This window comes from Rhodnius prolixus, unplaced genomic scaffold (genome assembly GCF_049639745.1).
Source record: "Rhodnius prolixus isolate KJV_2025 unplaced genomic scaffold, Rpr scaffold_11, whole genome shotgun sequence".
Classification (NCBI taxonomy): domain Eukaryota; kingdom Metazoa; phylum Arthropoda; class Insecta; order Hemiptera; family Reduviidae; genus Rhodnius; species Rhodnius prolixus.
In genome coordinates, this window is record NW_027411625.1 from 16,175,003 (window position 1) to 16,199,117 (window position 24,115).

At 34.7% G+C, this 24,115-nt stretch overlaps 2 protein-coding genes across 2 annotated transcripts; both read left to right on the forward strand.

Moving 5' to 3' along the window:
* The first annotated feature begins 2,345 nt into the window (after positions 1-2,345).
* LOC141459105 (uncharacterized) lies at positions 2,346-9,755 on the forward strand. Its single transcript, XM_074137709.1, has 10 exons — positions 2,346-2,621; positions 3,801-3,874; positions 5,313-5,399; positions 6,165-6,292; positions 6,547-6,706; positions 7,044-7,125; positions 7,378-7,555; positions 8,012-8,181; positions 8,309-8,474; positions 9,405-9,755. Exons 1-10 carry the CDS (start codon positions 2,534-2,536, stop codon positions 9,565-9,567), a joined length of 1,296 nt encoding a protein of 431 aa, XP_073993810.1. The 5' UTR covers positions 2,346-2,533; the 3' UTR covers positions 9,568-9,755.
* Positions 9,756-12,605: 2,850 nt separating this feature from the next.
* Positions 12,606-21,353, forward strand: LOC141459572 (serine/threonine-protein phosphatase PP1-gamma catalytic subunit B). Its single transcript, XM_074138804.1, has 7 exons — positions 12,606-12,736; positions 15,704-15,835; positions 16,610-16,840; positions 16,974-17,188; positions 17,752-17,865; positions 19,161-19,304; positions 20,425-21,353. The coding sequence occupies exons 1-7, from the start codon at positions 12,682-12,684 to the stop codon at positions 20,518-20,520; spliced, it is 987 nt and encodes a 328-aa protein (XP_073994905.1). The 5' UTR covers positions 12,606-12,681; the 3' UTR covers positions 20,521-21,353.
* The last annotated feature ends 2,762 nt before the right edge of the window (positions 21,354-24,115 follow it).

Below are 24,115 nucleotides of genomic sequence, written 5' to 3' on the forward strand. Positions count from 1 at the left end.
TATTCAAGGCGTTGCAAAGGCCGTTGTCATTAGGCTTATGATAGGACAAGCTCCCATTACCATCAGGCATGGAGGAGCGTATCAAGAGTTATACGAGGAGCTGGAGGCCGACCCAATTCTGGGCCTGCCTTCGGACTTTATGACTCCCAAATATAACTTCAACAAGCCTTTCAAAGTCTGTATTGGGGACCGGGAGGCTTGGAAAAGTGGACCCCCAGTTGTGGGAGATTCGATGTGGTACACAGATGGCTCCAAGATGGAGGAGGGCGTAGGAGCGGGAGTGTACGGTGCGAAACCGAAATGTAGTTTTTCGGTTAGCCTAGGAAAACTAGCTACAGTTTTTCAGGCTGAGCTAGCTGCAATTAGGTTCTGTGCCACCGAGATTAAAGGGCGAGGAATTATTAACTCTAAGGTCGTAATTTTCTCGGATAGTCAGACTGCTCTACGGGCAGTTAGTTCCTACCAGGTCAACTCAAGGCTGGTTTGGGACTGTCTGGGTGCCCTGAAGGAAATTAGTGACCAGAATAAGGTCTTTCTAGTTTGGGTACCTGGTCATTCAGGACACAAGGGGAACGAAGTGGCAGATTTATTGGCCCGGGAAGGCTCTGCGGGACACTTCGTTGGCCCGGAGCCCTGCTTTGGGGTTTCGAAATGTGTTAAGTCTGCGGCCATCAATGTATGGGTGCAGAGTAGGGCTCAGGAGTGGTGGCTTGCCACCACTGGGCTGAGACAGGCGAAGGAGTTCATCAGAGGCTATTCGCCGAGGCTGACCGCAGAATTAATCCGTCAAGGCCGTGGGGCTATAAGGATAATGGTAGGCCTATTAACGGGCCACTGCAGGCTCAGAAAACACATGCATCGCATGGGCCTGGCAGAAGATAGCCGTTGTAGGTTCTGTCAGGAAGAGGAGGAAACGGCACTGCACGTGTTGTGTCAGTGTGAGGGGCTCGTATGGCTAAGGATGGTACTTCTCGGGGAGGAAAAACCTAGGCCTGAGAGCTTTACCCAGGAGCCACTCTCCAGAATTAAGAGTCTGATTAAACGGACGGGTCTGGAGGGTGAGCTCTAAAGCCGGGGAGCCACAATAGATCCATAGGGGTCGCGGTGGCGCAGGCCTTGAGGCCACCCTAATTTAATCTAATCTAACTTCCCCTTTTATAACTTCTATGCTATGGAGTTCTTATTTTAGTCTATTATTTTTATATACATATATAATGATGTAATCCGATCTTCAGAACGAGAGCTCTTCCTATATGCCTATGAAATCAAAGTCTTTAAAGCTATTCAAAATACTGACGACTGCAACGTTCACAGTAAAACATTGCTAATTTAAATGACTGGAGTAATGAAACAGTTTTAATTAATCCTGTACGTTACGCAATGAGCTTTTTTTTTTAGAACAAATGTTAAGCTTAGTCTCTGTATACGAGTAAAAAATAAATTCAAGCGCTGAATTTTATGAGATACTGGGTAACTGAACTTTGTATACTTCAAAATGCTCACTAAAAGTAAAGTCTTAATATTATGACCCACAATTTTTAAATCATTCTCAAATTTTTATCACGTATAGACTATTATTACACTCTCAATATGCGAGTATAAGATCAATTTTAACGATTAGTTTAGAAGATAACAGAAGTTGAACATTTACAGTTCAAAACAGGCCCTAAATATAACACTCACTATCTCACTCCACATTCATCAGATCATTATTAAATTTAATTTATTAAATAATTTATTGAATTTAAATTTTAGTCTAACTCATGTGAGACTAGTTCTTCTTCCATAGGATGCATAGCCTCGAGAACCCCTATAAGGCACCACAACCACGTGAAATTTCGATTCGAGTAACACCTCATTACAGAAATCGGTTCAAGTATTTAGGTGCTTGGTTATTGACAGAAAAAGTAACAAGAACAATTTCTGAAATACCGTTTTAGCCCATTTGTGGCACACGTTTTTCTCGAAATCTATTCAGTCTGTGATATTACAAAAAAGTACGCCTTCGTTACCTTGGATACGCGATGAACTTTCTTTATCAATTTAAGTTCTTGTTCGGTTAAATTTTCTAAATAATTGCGGCATTTAACGGTAATTTCAACAATTAATACTTTAGTTAATGTTTTATTCCACTGTAAAAAATTCGCTTATAGTACTCTAGAGTATCTCATTTGATATTATTTTTAACAGGAAGGGGCTATTAAAATGTTTCGAAGCTGAAATTTCTGCTGTAAACTTTTTAATTATCAACTTTGTAACAGATATAATAGATTTTTAATTCAATTTTTAGTTAAAGTTTTAGATTTTTATATTTATTTATTTTTGTTATAAAAAAATACCTAACAGGTTATACATTAACGGTAATAGGCGGGTTACAATAACCTGATGACTGTTTATTTACCTTTTTTTTTATTTCGAGTTGAGCTAGTTCAGTTTAGGTGATGTTGATTTAATTTGATGATCGGTTGAGTTTCTATTTTGTTAAAAAAAAAACATTTTTTTAAATTAGTACTTGTTAGAACAATATGTTACTATGCTCTCTAGAAAGAAAGATTCAAGAAATGTTAAAGAAGGAGTTGTTGGGAAATATGTAAAGAAAGACACGCCTCCAGAAATACCAAGTAAGTTGATAAAATTGATTTACATAACTTATCAGATTTTTATTTTCTTAATAATTGGCGAAAAGTCAAAAACAAAGATTTGTTTTATCGAAGAGTTGATGCGTTATCATTGTTTAAATCAATTTATAACCGGGACTTTATGAGGCGTTTCCGTACCTATACTTCTTTGAATAGGTGTACCTATACATATATTTTGGTGATTTTTAGGTTTGGGATTTGATTGCGTTCTAGTTGGTGTTCAAGTTTACCGTCCTGAACTTCAGCTTTGACAATCTGTGCTAAACACATTGCCAGTTTATTTAAGACCATTGTAAAAGTCCAGGTACAAAGTTTTGAAAGGAAAATAAAGGCTTAGCTCTTAAAAATGATGTATCGTCAATTCCACTAATATATAAACAAAATATGATGTCCGATGGAATACTTTAGAACAAATTCAGGAGATTTGATTTAACTAATTAGAGATAGATTTCTTTTCTAGTTGAAGAAAAAAGGCATAGCCTTTTAGATCTTGTAAAAAAACCTCTTATTAAACACTTCTCTTCCTGTTGCTTTTGCGCTATTCTTTTTTGGATTTAAGGTTTTAATAGTTTCTTCAGAAATGTTCTCCGTGACAGAAACTTAAAAGTAAGAGAAGATTTACCTACATAGTGGTAAATCTTCAATTCCATTTCTCTTCCCATCTTGGTGTTGTTCCTGGTATGTCGTTACTTTTTCAAAAAAAAAAAGTAACTTCAAAAAATAGTGGTTTAACTCAAAACAATTTCTGCAGGGGTTTCAGGTTTTAACAAATTTTAGCTCATCAGCAATATATTGTGCAATTGAAGAGTTCATTCTATAAAATGCCTATATGCTAACATCTTAGGGAACCATAATTTATTTAGATCGCAGTGACTTCAGCTTTACTCTCCATCTTATACGTTTAAAGGGTGATAACTAACAGGGGTTCTCTCAAAAAAATATTCGACGATATTTTTAACGTTAATACGATATTCTTCGCCACTTTGTCAGTCCAAGAAGTCACTCATATCGGCCTCAACTAAATGAGAAACATCCCAGACTAAAAACCTAACTTTAACTACTAGACACTGCTTCCTCTTCGTTGAAGTTAAGACAGACACTTGGACATGAAGTGAGTAGCTGTTGTTTTGCACGTATAATTAATTTTCTTCATTTTTCCAGTTATTAATGTTTGGAGCATTGAACCTCAAAAAAAGCCTGCTAAAAAAGTTGGTTTCCGGGCAGAAAATGCGGTGGTAGGTATTTTTTAAATTTCGTTTATTGTTATATTATTTTTTTCCGGCACATCGATTGCGTTGGGGATTATTGTTAATTATTAACTGTTAACCTTATTGTTTTTGTTATTTATTGTATATTTCAGTCTCCTCATGGACTAGTACAGTTATAAATATAAAATCTATTATGAAAACTCACACAGCATTCTCTCACTTCAATTTTTACAATTTCAAGTTTAGTTTCCATCTCTTATACCTAGTTTTTTTCTTCTTTTTTTTTTAAGCAACGAAGTCTGTATAACGTACGTTACTGTTCTTTGTTTCTTCTTCTTCTTAAACAGCGCTACAACTCATGAAGAGTCTTGGCCTCCTCAAGACGTGCCCGCCAGGCGTCTCTTTCCTGCGCAGCCGCCCTCCAGTTGCCAAATCCAAGCATTGCCAAAGTATCTCTTGCCACACAATCCTGCCATCGCGTTCTTGGTCTGCCTACCCTCCTGGGACCTTGTTCGCTGCCCTCCATAATTTTTTTGGGTATTTCTTCATCCCCCATTCTTGCCACGTGCAGTCTTCCGAGTTTTATAATTTTGGCGATATCCGGTTCCTTGAACAAAGCATATACCTCCCGGTTTTTCCTGATTCACCAGTTCTGTCCATCACATACAGGGCCATAAATTTTACGGAGAACCTTCCGTTCGAATACCGCCAAGGACCGCTCATCTACTTTAACATGGTCCATGCTTTGAAGCCGTATTTAAGCACAGGCTGGATCAACGTCTTGTACATTTGAATTTTCGTGCTGCGGGAGATAAGCTTGCTTTTGATGCACTTTACTAGGCCAAAATAGCACCTATTTGCGGCCATAATTCTTCTTTTAATTTCCAGGCTCTCTTGATTTTCACTACTAACTAGGGACCTTTTGTTCAGTAAGTAGAAATAAATGAAAGCTAGTATCGTTTAAGGCTTCTGTTCGTTTAGTGTATTTATAATGCTATAGGATTGTAAAGTCGAAGTTGTAGCTAATACGGGGGGCGCGCCAATTAAAGCGGAAAACACGCAGTTATACCTATTTCATTTGTACTATAAAGTGCAACTCCAAGTATACAATTCTAAAACATTATATATTGACAGAACGTAAAGACCCTTAAACAATTACTAGCTTTCATTTATTTTTATTTTATTATTTTAAAAAAATGTTTTACTATTCATTAACATTTTGAATAACACATACATACACACCTGTCTCACTCTGTCAGCAGTGTAGTGCAAAACAGTAACTAATTGAAGTCGAAAACTCTGTACAAAACTGATTAATTTAATGATGGATGAAACCCCGAATCCGGTTAGGGATTCAAGAAATATGCATACTACGACGAATAAAATCAAAGACGTCCAGCACTGTGGACCTAACCACATTTTCAATTATTTGTAAGTATTATTAATTTATGTTGTTTTTCTTCAGATGTATTCCACAACTCTAAATTCAGCTATTTTGGGGAACGAAAGAAATTCTCGCCAGTACGAAGGAAACTCTTCAAATCCATTCCAGGTTTTTTTACTTCTCACTTCTAATTAGTTACACTCAGTTAGGATTTTACTTCTTACCACATCAATAATGTTTTAAACAAGGTCGTAGTCATCCTTGGTAAATGGGAATGAAGAAAAAAGTTGGGAATTTAATCTCAGGATGACCTTGTGGTTAAACTAATAGTTTGTCTGATGGACTAAGACTTCAGAGGTAGATGCAGTCAAAGCTCTCAATGGCATTGTAAGGCTTCCTTGCCTGAGCATGACGGAAGCCGTAGCCTGGACCACTGTGGCAGTAAAGGTACTTTTCCACATCTAAATCCAAGATGTGTCTAGTGTCGTGGCAACTAAAAGCTCCTACCTGCTCTAGACGTAGCGGAGCATATCATAGGCTATTGAGGTTTTTTTTAGACTGAAGAAAATGTAATTGGAAATGTTACCTCCGAGGCAAATGAAAAAGTTATCTTAGCAACTTGATTAGTTTGTTACGATTGGACAGGAATGAGCGCAATCTGATAAACTGAAGTGAAAGACGTAGCTAAAAAGAAAAGTTTGGGAACATAGTTGGTAAAGAGAACAAAATTACGATCTTAATCGCCTTTTTCAATGCTGCATGGCCGTGGGCACTCCAGGCTTTGATGGAGAAATATCGGTATTTAGTTTGACGTTGCTTAATCTTATACTCAAGACTCAGCTTATTTTTAATTACTTTATGAAACATAACACTTGTTCCCTTATTTTAATGTAATACTTACATTACCCGTCATGATTAGAACAATATTATCAGTTTCAGCTACAGAATGACAGTATTTCACAAAAATTCAGCATGAGCCGTGCAGGGCAATCTTCGGCACCTGTTAGAGGTTATGAAGGCAAATATACTACGAGTTTTTCAGTTCCAGACTTATCACAAAGGTAAGGTGTAGTTTAATTTCTTACAATATTACTAGCTATTTTGGCTGGAGGGGCAGTACTCAACTGCATTTTGCTCAGTGCCAACAAGATTGAACATTTATCTGTGTTCAAAACGGCGGAAACATCATCTCTAAAAACTGTAGTTATGTAGTGGGAATACTTATAGTTCAAGTTTTTAAAAATATAAGTTAGAATTGTAATAATCTTAGGATGAGAAAATCAAAAGTGTGTTCTCCATCAGATATTTTTTTCAGGTTTGCAAATTTACATGTAGCTAGCAGTGACGAATGTACGGCAATTTCGCAGACACCTATGTATACATCGGCAGGCTCGCCGAACGACCTGTCTGCACTTTCTCAACAACCGTATACAATTCACTGTTCAGGCTCACAGTATAATCTGGAAAAGTCTCAGGCTAGTATAAAGGGTTTTCTACGTCACAGTTTTGATCGAAGAAGTTAAAAGTATATATTTATTTATGTATATTTTATATTTATGACCTGCTTTTTCTTTTCTTTTTTCTTTCGCCTCCGTTGCCATGATATTTTTATTTATTTAGTATGTAATTTTGTTAATTCGCAAGTGCAGTATTGATGGAAATCTAAATACAATACTATCATTTGCTGCTCTATACCTTTTCATTAGTTAAAAAAAGAAAAAAATAACTACCATCCAGCACAAAGCGCGGGTCATATTTAGTGAATATGTAAAGTATGTTCTTGTACTGTCTAAAAACTGTTGCTTGTTATAGGTTGCGTACAGACAGCAGCAAATAGTCCAATGTCTTCCACCGGCCAGTCATACTCAGTTAAGTATGACTCAGTCACAACCAGGTATAATGTTTTACAAAATTACAATTAAATGTATGAGCTGTGAGAGACTGCTTGACTTCCAAACTCATTTTTTCTGTTGTCACTTCTTAAAAGATAAAATATCACTTGTACAGATATTCGAATTTAAGATCAATGATTTCGTGTTCTTGATGAATGTTCTTGATGTAAAAAAAAAGCAGAAAGTGCAGGTTTGATATTTCGTTAAGAAGACGCTATTTTTTTAAATTGTGCAATTGATTTGGTTTGTTAAAGATTCCGGTGAGCTTCCGCTACCGCCTGGTTGGACTACTGACTACACGTTAAGAGGACGCAAATATTACATTGACCATAACACAAAGACTACCCATTGGAGTCATCCGTTAGAAAAAGAAGGTTTACCTACAGGTTGGGAACGCATTGATAGTCCGGAATATGGAGTCTATTATGTTAAGTGAGTAGTACAAATTTATCTAGTGTTTTTACAAGTCTGGCAATTATCACCTTACAATTATAAGATGTGATCATCTTGTTAAGTGAGTAATTACTTACTAAAGCTTATTGCTTGATATATAGGGTATAATTTTCTGCAATTTTAACCTATTTGTAAACCAAGGATTCCATGCTCTCACATAACAGGGTTGTCTTTGTAGCTTTAACTCCAAACATCCCGTTTTCACCTACTCCGTAATTGTAAATTTCTTACCAGAGAAAGAGAGTGCCTGGTCTGGGCTTAACCTATATCTTTTCATGAGCTGATGCAAGCATAAACTGAAAGCAAAAGGGAAAGAAGCTTTAGGCAAACATTGTTGGAAAACAATAAAAAGAACTCTTGAGGTTGAAGAAAAAGAAAACATACTTTTGTTCTGTCCGTGAATGTTTTGATTTTTGCAAAATTATATTTTTTCAGTCATATCACTAGAGCCGCACAATATGAGCATCCTTGTTCGCATTACATATACCAGCCGGATTTGAGGGTTCATCAAGTTGATGTGGGTCCAACGCCGCCAACACCTCCTAGGCATACCCACTTTCATCCGCACAGTGCGCTTGTACCGGCCAATCCATATCTGAATCACGGTAAGAAAACTGAATAAAATTCATCACACTACAATTTTTTGCGGTTTTTGAGAACAGAAATAATATGCGATAACGTATCTATTTGTTCTGACACTTAAATCAACGATTCCATAATTCTTTCTTTTAGAGATACCACATTGGCTTGGCGTATATTCTAGAGCTTCCCAAGAATTAGATTATAAACTACGATGGGAACTGTTTAGACTGCCAGAATTAGATTGTTTCAGTGCTATGCTTACACGACTTTATAAGCATCAGCTGGAAGAAATAGTTATGCGATATGAAGCTTACAGGTAGGTTTTTTTTTCGGCGCATCGACATCTCGGTCATTAGCGCCTACAGGTAGGTATTATTGTTGTGTGCATTGGATGACAAAATTCTATTGGAAATTTGGCAATAAAAGTTAAGTGGCAGAAATGCCGAGATGGCTATTAATTACAGTGGCAAGCAGAACTTTTTTTTTTTTTATTTGAAAGGTGCGCAACATCGAAGGTCCTTTGCACCAAGCAGAACTGTCTCGCATTGTTTTAAAGTAAATTAAAGGCTCATAATTTAGTTTCACGTTACACCACCTCTATTAAAAATAATGTGTATGAAAGAGGTAATTTTTCTTTCTAACTTAACAGTTCCATAGCATCTATATTCGTCTATGAATGTTTATGGCGTTTACGATATTAATCTTAAGGCTGTGGAAAGCGTTCCCACAAATATTATGTCCAATTTCAGTCGCTTCAGTTAGGAAAACCCGGCTGTCTTATTAGATATACTATTAATTTTGTCACACTAGTGGAAAAAAATATTGTATCTCACATATTTGGCAAGTACTAAGTAAGCCAAGGTATGACCAGAACATGCTTTGCGACCGTACGAGAGGCCTTCACCCCACATCGGACCAAACAAGTAGCTGGCTTACTAGACTAGGCTTGTTCCCATTTACAATTGTCATGGCAAAGTGGGTCGTAGTTACTCGGCGAAATGAGATCGCCTTGTATAAATAATTTCGATTCCTATAAGTAAATAAAATCTTAACTTGTTTTTTGTAAGCTGCAACCATAACAAATATTAGGTGTACATTAAATCCTTTTATATAAGAATTCCCCAATGGAATAATTCAATGCACTAAGAATATTAATATACATTTAGTAATAATTCAATTTACTATAATTTTAAACATCCTTTAAATAGTCGTTAATCTCATGTACTTCGAATTTATGTGTTTACAGGTCAGCATTGTTATTGGAAATCGAAATGCGATTGGTTGATCATGGCAAGGCCAAAGCGGCTACTAAAGGTGCGTCACAGGTTGCAGTTCATCCAAAAGCTGGCGAATCTTTAAATATGTTAAAGGACACCGTACTGTCCCATCAGTCGGAAACTAATGTTTAATAACATTATTTTATTCAAAACTTAAAAATAATACAAAATACTCAGCTGCAGCGTTTATTTAGCTGCAGGTTAAAATGTCGGTTCTAAATTTATTGTTAAGGGTATACAGGATAGTTATGTTTTTGTCCTTTCCCCTTCTTTTTTTTTTTTTGTAAATTAAAGAATTTGTTTACAAAATGAAAAAGAAATTTATTATTAATATAAAGATGCAACCTTCCTCATTTTTCAAACATAAAACGAATCACACGAAAGAAGAATTCTGATTCTTTTTAAGAGATCCAGTTTTATTTAGTTAGCTATCTAATTTTATTTACAACATTAGTACACTGTTTTTAGTTTCTTTTTCTTAGTAAGAGAAAAGATTCGACCGTGTCAAATTTTCGAAATTATTATTATAATTTTTATATTTATCAGTATTAAAGCTCCTCAGAAAACTTTATAATTAAGTACACAGGGGTGTGAGGAATATCGCGTGTTCCACCCCTAAGTATGAATGTGGGTATGCTAGTCTGGTATGAATGTATCGCGTTAGGTTCGTAGTTATTTGTGCGGATGTATTTATTTATGTATTTTTTTTATTTGTATGAGTGCGTCAGCTTAGATTCGTGAATGAAAGGACTGGTTGGTTCTACCAGTCCGGCGTCACATTAGAAATTATGGCTGTATATATCAATGCCCAGGAAAGAGAAAGAAAAGAAAAACTTTCAAATTTCCTAAATTTAATTATTTTTAACAGTCAAAAAATATAATTAAAAAAAAATTGATTATTTTTCTTTCAATGTGTATTTTTCTTATCAGCTTAAATCAGCTGTGCACATCTCATAGCAGGCTTAACTTCCGCTGCGGCCCGCGATTGTTAAGCATTACGAGAGGCAAATTCCAGAGGGCTCTGAAATCAGTTCAAAATGACTTCATTTTTAAAAGATATTATTAAAACTGTCCGGTATGAAAATTTTATAAGGGTTGATTTTTGTAGATTGATTTATTTATTTTTAGCGCATTACTTGCCAAGGTTACTAGCTCTTCACTTCAGTACTAGCATCAGCATTCAGGATTTACTCAATTGAGCCTTCAATATTAAACTTTTTCTTAATTTCTAATAGTGCAAAACATTCTCCGAGAAAATGCCGGACTGTTAATATTTGCATTGTGGACAGACCGGTTTCTGTTTCGCCAGTATCACATATGAGTTAGTGATCCTGGTGTACCCTATTGCAATTCTGGACAAGGTTATTGTTTCGGATCTTGAAAATGTCTAAGTATCTATTACGTTTACATTTGGTTCTATGAGTCTAAGCTGTGTACACTCGCTTGCCCATTTTTTAGTTATTTTACTTAGTGCATTTATTTGATTCTCTATCCTGACTTAATCAAGATTCGGTCCATTTTGAGCCGCTTCTTTTTTTTGCTATGGAATCGGCAAATTTATTGACACAAACGCCTACATTTCCTAGTATCCACACAATTGTAACTTCACACTTACCGCGGAACGAGTTATAAATTTTCATTATACGATTGGCTAAAGGATCATCATTGAAAACATTATTAACGCTTGCTATTGAACTTAGAGACAGCGCAAATACAGGGCTTTATATTTTTTGGTCTTGCAGGCATATCATGAGCAGAAAAATCAGAAACACTATTATAAGGAAAAAAATGTTCAAGGTTCAATCATTAATTTTATTTTTTTAAAAACAGCTCATTCCAAGAGCAATCAAAGCGGGTGCCACAAGGCAGATTGCTGAGAAGGACTATAGAATGAGTTCCGTCCTTCTAAGGAGAAGAAAAAGTAGGCCTGTAATGCCATTGTTGCAGTAAGTTGAGGAAAGTTAAAAAGGAATATTGAGAACAGACAAGAATGATGAAAATAAATATCAAGATGCTTAATGTTAGGGTACAGAGGAATGTTAAACACATGTAAAAGCAGATTCAATGTAACTAAAAAAAGATTTATTTTGGCTCTACCAAGTTTTTGTATATAGGATGTAATCAATTGTATGTGTGTATGATGAGTTATATTTTGGGTTCACTGAAACCCTAATAAGTTGCACTAACCACTATCTCTGCAACCCTATGAATATGAAAGATGTGAGTGTTTCCAGGGCAAATTTTCGTGTTGCTGGGCTCTGTTAACAGCAGAGACGCCAAAATCCTTGAAGAAGTGGATCGTTTGTTTCCTCCTAAAAGGGTTGCTTATCTAAACTATCTGGAACCAGTTGTTACATCTCTTCCAATCTCGGGAATGTCTTTCGCGGGTAACTTATTTCCTGTCATTCTAGTGAACTTCACCACTTTTGCTCGATTCAATTTTAGAATTGTTGCATTCCTTTTTTCCTTCCGATTCTTCTTCCCTTCTTAGACACCTCATATCAATTGCTAAGAGTTATACTGGGAGGAAAATGCCCTTATATTATTATTTCGTTGTTTTACAGACCTATTTTTAATTTTAAAAAAAGCCATTCCTTAGCGAACTATAAAGTTTGCCTGGTGTACCCTTTTCTGTCTTTGAATGTCGGTAGACCCTTTCTAGCTGATATGTGCTCTCAGATATTTTAAGTGATAAACTGTCACAATAATTTTCCAATTTAGTCGCACCACTTGGCTAGCATTTTCTGTTTTCTACACACTTCCAAACAGTGGGCGGCGTTCATTATTGTATAACGGTTTTCATAGTGCCATGAAATAAGAAATTAGCTGGGGCGCCTCAAATCTCTATGATTGCGTTGGGAGAGGATCATTTCAATCATAAACAGAAAATTGTTTTACATAAATCTACGGCTAGTTTATTTATTGAAATAAATTTTTCTCCGGCGAGAATTAACGTTACCCCAGCTGCTTGATTAAAAAATTATTTTAGCCCAGTAAATGGAAATAGAATAATTGCTTAAATTTATAGTTTCAGATAACTTTACCATATGACACTAATTAATTTGCTATTTTATTCTCAATTTATTATTTTTTGCATACAACTTTTTATAATAATGATAAATATTTACTGGGAATTTTATTAGATTTAAGTTTGTTAAATTGTTAAATAAGTTACTGGCAACATTGGACATTGCCTGAGGTCGGTGCTGGACGTTATATTTTTGTGAACTGTGAATATTGTTTAAAATGGCGGAAAGTGATAAGTTGAACATAGACAATATTATAGCACGCCTTCTAGAAGGTATGTAACGTTAAACAAAATATTTGAATTTTTTAAAATTATTTTATTATGAAGTTCGACCCAAAAAGATTATTAAAAAAAAAAATGGCAATTTGTGTGTGAACCAATATAAACATAGTTCTGCTTGGAGGAGTTTATACATAGGTTTTTAATTATTTTACGAATTCCACATAGGTTTTTGAAACATAAATTTAAAGAGATACTGTTATTATTTAATAAAAGGAATGATTAATACATAAATCAAAAGTATTTTTTACTTTAACATCATCTTAATAGGGTCCCAACTTGTATGCAGCAAAAAAATTGCTTTAGTGTGCAACAAACTTGGTAAAAAATCATGGAAGTACCTAAATATGTATACAAAAATTTAATAGAGTGCTAAACAATGAAATGTTACTATGCGCACTGGCAAATTTTAGGTTTTCTAATTGAAACCCCCTTCGATTGTTCTCTAAAATTTGCATGTATTATCTGAAAAATATTTCCTAAATTTCAAGAATGAACGGATGCAATTTGAAATTTTTTCCATAAGTCGAAGTAAATGTCAGGTTTATTTAAAAATTTTCAGTTTGCGTTAATGGCAGATATCTGGTTAACTTCGCGAACTAATTGTACTTTGATTTGCTGTATTGGTTAAGAAGCGTTGTACCGTTTGATTGTTTTCGGCTTGTTTGTGGGCCCTAAAAATTTGGACTCGGGTCAAATGGTCTAGATACCCAGCAACAACGAGGCCTGTGAGCCGACCAATTGTAGGTTTTTTTTTTAAAGGTTTTCCTCATGTTTTTGCGTCACTTAAATCTAACTGGTTTATAACCTCCTGTCACAAACTGGAGAGAGGCTTGGAATTACATCCGTCCCTGAGTAGAGTTTCTGAGCCGACTGTGCTCTGTTAAAAGGCAAATTAAATTAATTCGGAGTGATCATTTTTCTTAGTTCGGTTTCAAAACTCTGCCATTTTTTTTTTTTTTTTTTTTTTTTTTTTTTTTTTAACCAGCAGGGAGGCTAAAATTGCCGCTTCAGACCGAATGTTTCCAAGGCTCTGAATGGCAGGAATAACCCACAGCTGCTAGGTATTAGGCCAGCCAGGTAATCGCCCAGATCATTTATTCCCTATCGAATCCAGTAGAGACCCAGAAGTAAGTAAGCAGCATGCATCCCAGATTAGATTTCAATGTCCAAAACTATTTTCTCCTACTTTACTAATTCTACATTACGGAAATGAAAGAAGGAAAATGGGCGTAGAAAATCGTGTGATTCCCTCACGTTGGATGTTCCCTAATGCTGCCCTATATGGAAGCGCTAATTGCTAGAAATTGTCTTATCACAAATGTCAGCATGAAAAATGTTGCAAAAAAAAAGAAAAGTCATTTGGCCTTTAGCTTTAACAGTAGGTAAGATATTTGGTGTAAAAATTAAAAAGAAGAAAAACGCAATGACAATAAATCCGGGTTTTAATCACATGTTGTAGATAGATCAGATTAGGTTCATTGGCAGGTTTCCAAAGCGAAGCACAGCGACTCATTTTGCCAATTCCCTTGGAGTTCTAATAGGAGAAACTTCTTCGTTAACGCAAGATTCAGAGTTTTATAGACAGTCTTATTATCAAGCAATAGCAAATTATTGAATATTAGAGGGTAATGAGGTCGTTTCTTCTGCTTCTTGTCCAACTTTGGACAAGGCTCTAAGTTAACTAGTCCCACTTTGTTTAAATGTTTTCTGAACGTATCGTAGCCTGTAAAAAGGCACGGTCCAGATTCAGATGGTGTGGGCACTTAGCTTATTATGGAGACCCACTACTTTGGAGAAAGTCCTTGAGCTGCAGAACTAAATGTAACGGGCTGTGTTCTTTCATGATCTAGAAAGATCCACGCCAAGTTAACATTTTTAGAACTCTCAGAATCGGGGAAGATTTCTTGGAAGGGTATGACTTCCTCCAATTCAAGGTAACTTTCCAGGCACCTAAATCGTTTTCGAATACAGCCCTGGTCAAGAAGGAGTTGTATTAGAGCATCCTACAGAAACTCCTCATCGAAAATGCTGGTTGCTGATGCATGGAAACTCGTCTGCATAAGAAGATCGTCTCTTTCCTTTAATCTCAGCATACCCCGGCATCCAAAATAAGGTGACTTTATTTTCTGTGCGGTCAAGTTTGCCGAGGCATTAAATTTAGGACTCATCGTCTGATCATTTGGAGACACCTGAGTTAAAAAATAGAGCTTTCCTCATGTACTTCATTAATTTTGGAAGCTTTTATGTTACAGCATTCTTTTAATCGCGCAAAATGTTCCCAATTTATAAAATGTAACTTGAACTTTTTTGTAGTTATGTGTATTTGTCTTTTGCAGCTGTTTTTATAGCCGTTTTCATAGATCGGTAAACAGTCATTTAGGTCAGGCCCAACCGGAATTACCGTTCCTCCGAAGGGATATCTGGGAAACAAGTAATGCTGTGCAAGGAGTGTGTTTTTTAAAGCTCGTTGAAGCTGAACGCCGAGGTTGTGTACGACACTATTTGAATTCTATTTACCCCAAAACGCGTTTACTCTGTTTTGGATAAAAAAAAATTCCCAGTTTGATCATTTAAAAATAATAATCCTTTCTCAACTCAAAGACCGGACTCGTTACTTCTAACTTCTGTATGATCTGAATTTTAAGTTTCTTACTTAGCCAGCTTACAGCCTCAGCACTCTTTGCAATATGTCAAACTGTTTAGATTGTAGCAATTTTTACAAGTACGGAGAAGGTGAACAAACATTTTTTGGAATGTTTAGCCGGCTCAGGCAGCTACTGGTCTAGAATAGGCGCGGGATTTGGACTCCCAGATGGGTTTAAGAATATGAACCTACTTTTCGAAGAGAACCAACTCTATTCTGTCGAGGAGAACTAATTACATCCTCTTATCAACAGTGTTTAATTTCTCACAGTTAATTTTCTAAACTCATGTAAACTTTGTTCAATTTGTTCACAGTTAGAGGAGCCAGGCCCGGCAAAAATGTCCAACTTTTAGAAAGCGAAATCAGAGGGCTATGTCTGAAATCCAGGGAGATATTTCTGTCGCAACCGATATTACTAGAATTGGAAGCACCACTCAAAATTTGTGGTGAGTAAAATTTGTGCTCAATTATATCTTTATTAGTATTTGCTCAATTTTTGTAGGGAACGGATTAGCTGAGTGGTTAGCGAATACTGAATTCTAACGCGAAGATCGCGGGTTCAAATTTAGCTGCTGGCCCTTAGATTTTCTTTTCCTAGGAGCTTCTTACAGCTCACTGTCGGTGATGGACAGTGTTCTCTCGTTAAAGACAACACTGTCCGGAGGCCGACTGTGCACCGAAAAAAGCTCCAGGCGCCAATTATCTCAGAGGTTAATGCGCCTTAAAAAAAAAATGCTAAAATTAATTGGGTGTTTGAAAAAAGATGTAGACTAGAGAGATGGGAAGGAAAACAATGCATGACCAGGGATAATGTTACTAACCTATCGGCCGTATTATCTAAAGGATATCTTGCCTTCCCTTAGGACCATTACATTGGCCAGCAGCCAAGGTTAAAAACCGCCTTTAGACTTTCGCTGGTAAACCTATCGGAAAAGGCCACCAATGTGAAGGTGGTGTGAAAAAAATTGTGCTAGATAAATATAGAGTTATTTTCAGGTAGTTTGAAAAGGTTTGTAATGGTTCATGGAACTATTGATAAAGTAATAAATTTGTTAAGATAGTAATAAAGTATGTTAATATTAAGTAATATAAATATTACATGTCAATTAGGGACCACCCTAATTCCCTTGTTGGAAGTAAAGCCCGCCTGGAAAAATAGTAATTACTTTACTTTTTATTATATGCCAATGCTACTAGTTAAACTTGTGTTTTCATTGCAGGAGACATTCATGGGCAATACTATGATCTTTTACGTTTGTTCGAATATGGAGGATTCCCCCCGGAATCCAATTACTTATTCTTAGGCGATTATGTGGACAGAGGAAAGCAGTCATTAGAGACTATATGTCTTTTATTAGCATATAAAATTAAATATCCGGAAAACTTTTTCCTTCTTCGAGGAAATCATGAATGCGCCAGCATTAATCGTATTTACGGATTTTATGATGAATGTATGTGTTTAAAAAATTTATATTCATTTACATGTATATATATATATTCATGTATTTATATTCATTTACATGTAATAGAATATATATTCTATTATTTTAAAGTTAATTTTCATGAATTTTTATCTATTTCTAGGTAAACGAAGATATAACATAAAGCTGTGGAAGACGTTTACAGATTGCTTTAACTGCCTACCAGTATCTGCAATAGTGGATGAAAAAATATTCTGCTGTCATGGTGGTCTAAGTCCAGATTTACAATCCATGGAACAGATCAGAAGGATTATGAGGCCAACTGACGTACCTGATCAAGGACTACTGTGTGATCTACTCTGGTCTGATCCTGATAAGGTTTGTGCCTTTTTTAATGGAATTTATGGCTTAGAGATTAAACTCAAAAGAACACCCTGGCGAGTCTTATTTTTTAGTACTATTACGCTAAATTCCGTAGTGAACATAAATGAAGGCCCCCGATTAAGCAACTGGATTTGGGCAGAGTAAAATACAAAAAAAACATGTATGAATGAAATGGCTGTCACTGAAAGTAAGTAAATGTCAGTGTTGGAGTAATTTTAAATTGAAAGTATGGGCGTCACGCCATTGATTTATAGGTAACGGCGAACTCTATAGGCTGGAAAAAAATGAAACTGAAATTCCCACCTGTGCTGCTATTTGTGAGCGGATGTAATGAATAAATCCACGATTGAATTAATTAATTTTTTTGTTTATAATGAAATTTTAACGGTTTTATTTGTTTCATCCACATTTCATTTTTCAATGAGTTTTGTTTACGTTACGTCTGTAACAGTGCTAGTTAAAGTAAAACTGTCAGAAAATCAGACTTTTTCACCAGCAATTACTGTAAGCGTGTTTTGTGTAAAAGTTCGAAACCGAAGTATTTTAATTGCTTGCAGGATACTATGGGATGGGGTGAAAATGACAGAGGAGTGTCATTTACCTTCGGCGCAGAAGTCGTGGCAAAATTCTTGCATAAACATGACTTTGATCTCATTTGTCGGGCACATCAGGTATTAATTTTTCATTTTGTCCTACTTTATTTTATTGATTATTATCATCCATATTTACTGTCGCATAAGAACTGCAAAAATGCAGCCATCGGGCTAAAAGAAGCCGAGGTTGTCTGTCTTGTCATAAATTGGCGGATTTTGCTGTTTCAGTCTACATACTAAGGCATATTCCCACTACGCGCGCCGTGTCAACATCACAGCCTTTCGCTTAGTGAGAATGTGTCTTCTTTCGTCGGAAATCGTATTATTATTTATTTTGCGTTTATCTGAAATATATTATTTAAATAATGACAGATATACCTTGAACAAAGCTTTCAAGCTTGAAAACAATCCCTTAACACTCTTAAAGAGAAGAAAGCTTAATGGTTTCAAAAGTATCTGGTATAAGTTCCGAATGCGAAAAACATATTTTTTTGGTAATTCTTACTGTACAAGGTTTATATATATAGTAAGCATTACCAAAAAAATGTGTTTTTCGCGTCTTAAGTCATTGACTTAAGAACGGCACAAACATACGAAATCAGCGTCGTAGATTATCCAGAATCCGTTACACACTTGGTTATTTTATTTATTTATTTATTTTTTGAAAATATATTAGTAAAAAATTATAGTTATAATATTCTATATTATTGTATAACTTCACAATTGCAAAGCACCCAATGTAAAAAAACAGAATTTTTGATTTTCGCTTCCTAGCTATTATTTTAAGAATAATACGTGTAAGCTGTCCTATCTGAATTCGTATTGTAAAGACGATAAACATCGAACATCTAGACTTTACTAATGGTGACTACAGCTAAGTAGCGTAAAATATTTTGTATCAACGCGTTGCTTTAAATATATTTCTTTCATTTTCTCTTGCATTGATTAGCTTCTTCCTGCTTTAAAATATGTTTTTGAGGTTTCCTTCGCTATTATTTCCCAATGTGAATTCATACCCGGATTAGTTACTTACGCTTCTTTCCTCAAATAACTGCTTCACTCTAAAATGATTTGTTGTTAACATTCGGTACTTCGCAGGTGTATTGATTCACATCATAATTAAAAGCTATCTATTACATTTTTATATTAATATTTTCAGTAAATGTCATTTTAAGTGCATACCGTAATCTGGAGAATGCGCGATGTTGATTTCGTTTGTGCGGGACTAAAACGCAAACACTACTGCTAACTTTTCTGTACCTACAAAAAAAGCACTCAATCTTATACGTATTCAGTAAAAGGAATTTAACTTTTGAAAGAAATTTACAAGAATTGTTAAATTTAAATCAGAATTTTTATGTTTTAAAAAACAGGTTGTCGAAGATGGCTATGAATTCTTTGCCAAAAGACAGTTGGTGACACTGTTCTCGGCACCAAATTATTGCGGTGAATTTGATAACGCTGGCGCTATGATGTCTGTAGATGAAACTCTTATGTGTTCTTTCCAAATATTAAAGGTAAGTTTTTGCATACGTTAAATAACTATTTAGCACAAGTGAATGTACTGAAGCAGACACGCTTGCCTACTTACCAAAAGACCGACATAATAAAGCAGAGAGTCAAGAAATATATTATTTAAAACAGTACGTAATTTATTACCTTGTTCTATCGTACTTACCTATCTTTCGGCAAGCTGCGGGATTCCACACCGATATACTATTCCTTAGCTTTAGAAGCAAAAATTCTTTATTGTAGCTGTTACGACTACTCTAAATTTTTGAACTGTCAACCTGAAGGAAATGAACCGTTGATCGAAGAATGTTATAACTGATGGTAGCAGATCGAGGTAATATGTCGCTGGGTGATTTTTTTTTTTTATTCCGTCATGTCCGTGAATTTTTCTACAAGTTCAGTGAAATCTTTCAGAAAGTCAAATCTTTGTTTCCCTAGATTTCACCTCTGTGTATAGCTGTTTAAATTACTTTTATCTATCATCTAGTCCGGCTATCGTTAGCATTCTCCACAATAACTTCCTGTGGATACTAATTTTTTCCCGCCGTACGTTAGGGTTCCAATTTAAATCTTCTGTTTTAAGTTTCTTTTTCCTTAATAAATGTAATGTTTTTGTCATTAAGACGTGCACTCTAAATTTTTTCAATGACTTATTTTTTAAATTCTCTCTTCATTTATAAATGTTCCAAAGATTGTTCCCCAACCTTCATCTGTATTTTGCGCAAGTTAACATTATTTTAATGTTATTTCCGTACTCGTTTTAAACTTCAATAACCTAGCTTACTATATATATTGACATATACTCTCTCCCGTCATTTGTTCTTAGCGCCTCTTTGAGTTTCCCATTTATTTCTTTTTCAACGTTACAAAATATTTCTTTCTAAATTTATCTTTTGTGACTGATATGCCTGTGGGCATTATGAAAGATAAAAAGAGAGTTTCAGGGACTATTAATCATCCAAATCACTTTTCATTATTATAGTTGCAGAAAAATGTGCATTTCCCGAGTTTGTCTGGACTAACTGTCTTTAAAATGCAAATACCTGAACTTAAATGTTAACAAAAACTAACTTACCTTACTTTTTGAACAAGTAAATATTAATATATTTGTTTTCAACAATGCAGCCAGCAGATAAAAGGAAGTTTGCATACGGAGGGTTGAACGCAGGTCGCCCAGTCACGCCACCTAGAGGCGCCACAAATAAAAATAAAAAAAAGTAATAGATGTTAACAGCGCACCGTAAATATTAATTCAAACATTTAGGTATTGCCAAAATTGTTTTTTTTGTGTGTATTATTCTTTAAAATGTTTCTATATATTTATATATACACATTAAGAAACCATGTCAATGTGCAGAGGTGTTAATCGCTCTCCCGTATATAATTGTAAAATTTCGGCTCTCAAATATTTATTGGACAATATTTGCACATTATTATGTATTTATTTGTGAATATATTTATGTATAGAAATCTATATGTTGTGAAAAATTTGTATAACAGCAATAAAACGAGAGAAACTTTTGTATAAAAAGATAAGCGTTGTTTGGATATTATTAAATTTGTGGTTATAAAGAAATGAAAAAAGGGCTTTCAATTATATATAATCACAATATGCAGAGCTTATTGAGCTTTCGGCCAGAGATCCAAGCCTTTCTCAAATTTTTATACAGAATATTATTACCAATTTTTACTTACTTTCTCTTACTATTTTGTAAAATGCTTCGCGACCTTGATTCCTGGGACCGTTAGCGGTCCACATTTCGCCTTCTGCTACTGCCGGAGAGACCGGTACTTACTCATCTTCGCTGTCATTGTTGGTACAGTGACAGCAATAATAGGGAACTTCACAGTCGTTAAATCCCATATTTCGCCTTCTGCTACTGCCGGAGAGACCAGTACTTACCCCTCTTCGCTGTCATTTGTTGTCATTGTTGGTATTCACGACAGTGACAGCAATAACAGCTCACCGGATCCATTAGGAGGATGTGGATAGCCTACTTCTTCAGGGATCGTGATACCCCTGTGTGTATTCTCGACCAGTAACACAAATAATTTTTTTACCAACATCTCATACTCTTCATAATGAACAAACGGCCTGGAGTGGTAACTGATATGTGCAACTGAAATGTGTCGATTCTGATAAACTGTCAGGCATTTCTTGAAAATGACACTCTGCTATTTTATTTTTATAACATCTGTCATTCTATAAAATCATGTTTGCCGGGAAAATTTATTTTATGGGCATTCTTTGGAAGGGGCATTCTAATGTTTCTTTCGGTATATCAAAATAAATTTTGTTTGCAGTCAGGAATCAAGATTCTGAGTAAATTATATACTTAATGAAGGCCTATGACTTCTTGAAGACATTTTATCAGATAAATTTAATTTAGTAGGACTTTAAGGGAGTCGTCAACTTCCATGATAATACTCCTCTCTCATAAGTACTTATAGTACAGTGAATTTGTAAGAATTGGAATCTATCAATATTAAAATAAAAACTCCAATTTTCAAGAAAATTTATAAGTTATATCTTTTGAAAGTTACAGTAAGGATAAGTTCTGCGAGTGTTCACATCCGATATTTTTATTTTCTTTACATAAATATCTGTTATATTTATGTTACAAAAAAGAAAATTTTTCACAACAAATAGAACTAGACAAGGAAAAAAACAATTTTGACCATTTCTTGTTTTTATTTATTTCCATTGTTTGTTTTTATTTTATACTATTTTTAGTTTTGTTTTTATATATACAAAAAATTAATATAAATTTGAATATATGATATATATATTAGAAATTGTATTTATATATATAAGTATATTTTATATATATATAAAATGTACTCTGGATGAATTTGTAGCATAATTTTTATGTTACTTGTATTTATTAGAAAAAATATATATTTTTTTTTATGTTTTAATTTAAAATACATAGAATATTTTACAAAAAAGCAAAAAACAATTGTTTCAAAAACTCATTTAATTTTTTTAATTTTGTATTTAAGTTCATTTATTGTTTGACCAAGAAAAAATTGATTTTCCCTTCTGTCTCTCTCTCTCTCTCTTTCTCTCTCTCTCTCTCGTAAAACCCCCTCTCCCCCCTGTATGTAACAAATCTAATAATGTAATAAATACAGAATATATAATGCATTACTAATGATTGTACAACATTCCCTGAGTACTGCCATCTTTTGTTTATAGCAAAACCTAGGCTAAAAGCCGTCTCTAAAAAGCTAATAAGTTATTACTTTCAGTTACCCCTCGCAAAGGGAAGAATACCCACCAGTAATTTGCACAGTCGGGATATTTTTTGGAGATGCATTTTTACTGATGTTCATAAAAATTTATGAGAATTCATTTACTACTGCAAAGAATAATTAATAAATCTTGTGTACAATATTCCATCAAGTGTTTTAAATTGGTAGGGCAGGCTTTCTATTTTGAGGTCCTTTAAAGGTTATAATAAAAATATCTTGTAATCATGTATTTTTTTTGTTTTATATAACAAATAGATGCAACTTAACCTGGTTTAATCCTACTCTTCATAGTTGCTTCTAAATTAGCCAAGCGTTCTTATATTATTTTTTAAAGATTAGTTTTATGATAAAAATGAACATAAGTATTTATTACAAATAAACACGTAATAAACTATTGGAGTGTTCATTTTAATTTTTTGTTACACAGGTTGGTAAATAAACTATTGTTTAGCAGATCAGATTAAATTTTGTTAAGTTTTTTTTACTAAATGCTACTCCCCATGTAAATTCAAAAGCTGTCTTTTTCATTCCCCGATAGTTGTAGCTAATTAACTTCAATGAAGTGCTGACTCAAATAAACATTATAACTCTAGTGAACATATTAAAATATAAATCGTGAGTAGCAAAGCTTGTTACTTGATACATATCAGATTTTTGATGATTTTCGATCTTGAATGACTTAAAGTTGGACTGGCCACTTTTTTTCCTTAATCACTTTCTATTAAACTCGGGGAATTGCCGGTACCAACGATATGTGAAGAGATAATGTTAAAAAGTAAAATAAATCGGCGGCCATCCTAACGACGACAAGTTGGGCTGGTCACTTACTTAATAACTTTTCAAATTTTGCGGCATAAACGACGAAATTTTGCAGATCGACGGCAATAACGCATCTCAAACGCTGTGGGGAAAATTCTGAATAGCTTCGTGGCAGGCCACTAGGTATTTCCTTTGGCACATTGGTATCACCTGGCTTGAGAACGAATTTATAAACTGAACAAAGTCCCACTATTCCAGAATCGTATCATTTATGGGAGAAAAGTAAAAAATTACATTTTTGTAGTTTGCTTTGTGCACGTACATCAAAACCTTATCGATAAATAATGCAAAAACTTTTAAGTTTTTATTCTTTGGGTAGACTATTACCTACTTAACTCTCCAGAAGTCTACCCAATAATTCAACGTTATTGGAACTATTTTCGAAAAAATTGCTAAAAACTAAAAATAAATCTAGTAAAGTAAAACTTGCGATCAGCCGATTCAAATTTGTAATTTTGGTTACATATTTAATCCTTGCTAACATGTAAGAAGTGAGTCCTACTACTCTTGAATGAGGCGCCACGGTAGCCGAGCGGTTAAAGGCGAGACCTGAAAAGCTTAGATGTATACGGTACTGGGTTCGATTCCCGCCTGAAAAAATAGGCGTTCTTTTACTTTTACTACTCTTAAATGCAGGTCCGGATTTAGATGAAAAGAGGCCCTAGGCTATTCTACTTATCAGGCCCCTTCACTTCCCATTTTCAAGTTTGTAAATTACATGAGAAATAATAAAAAAATCACT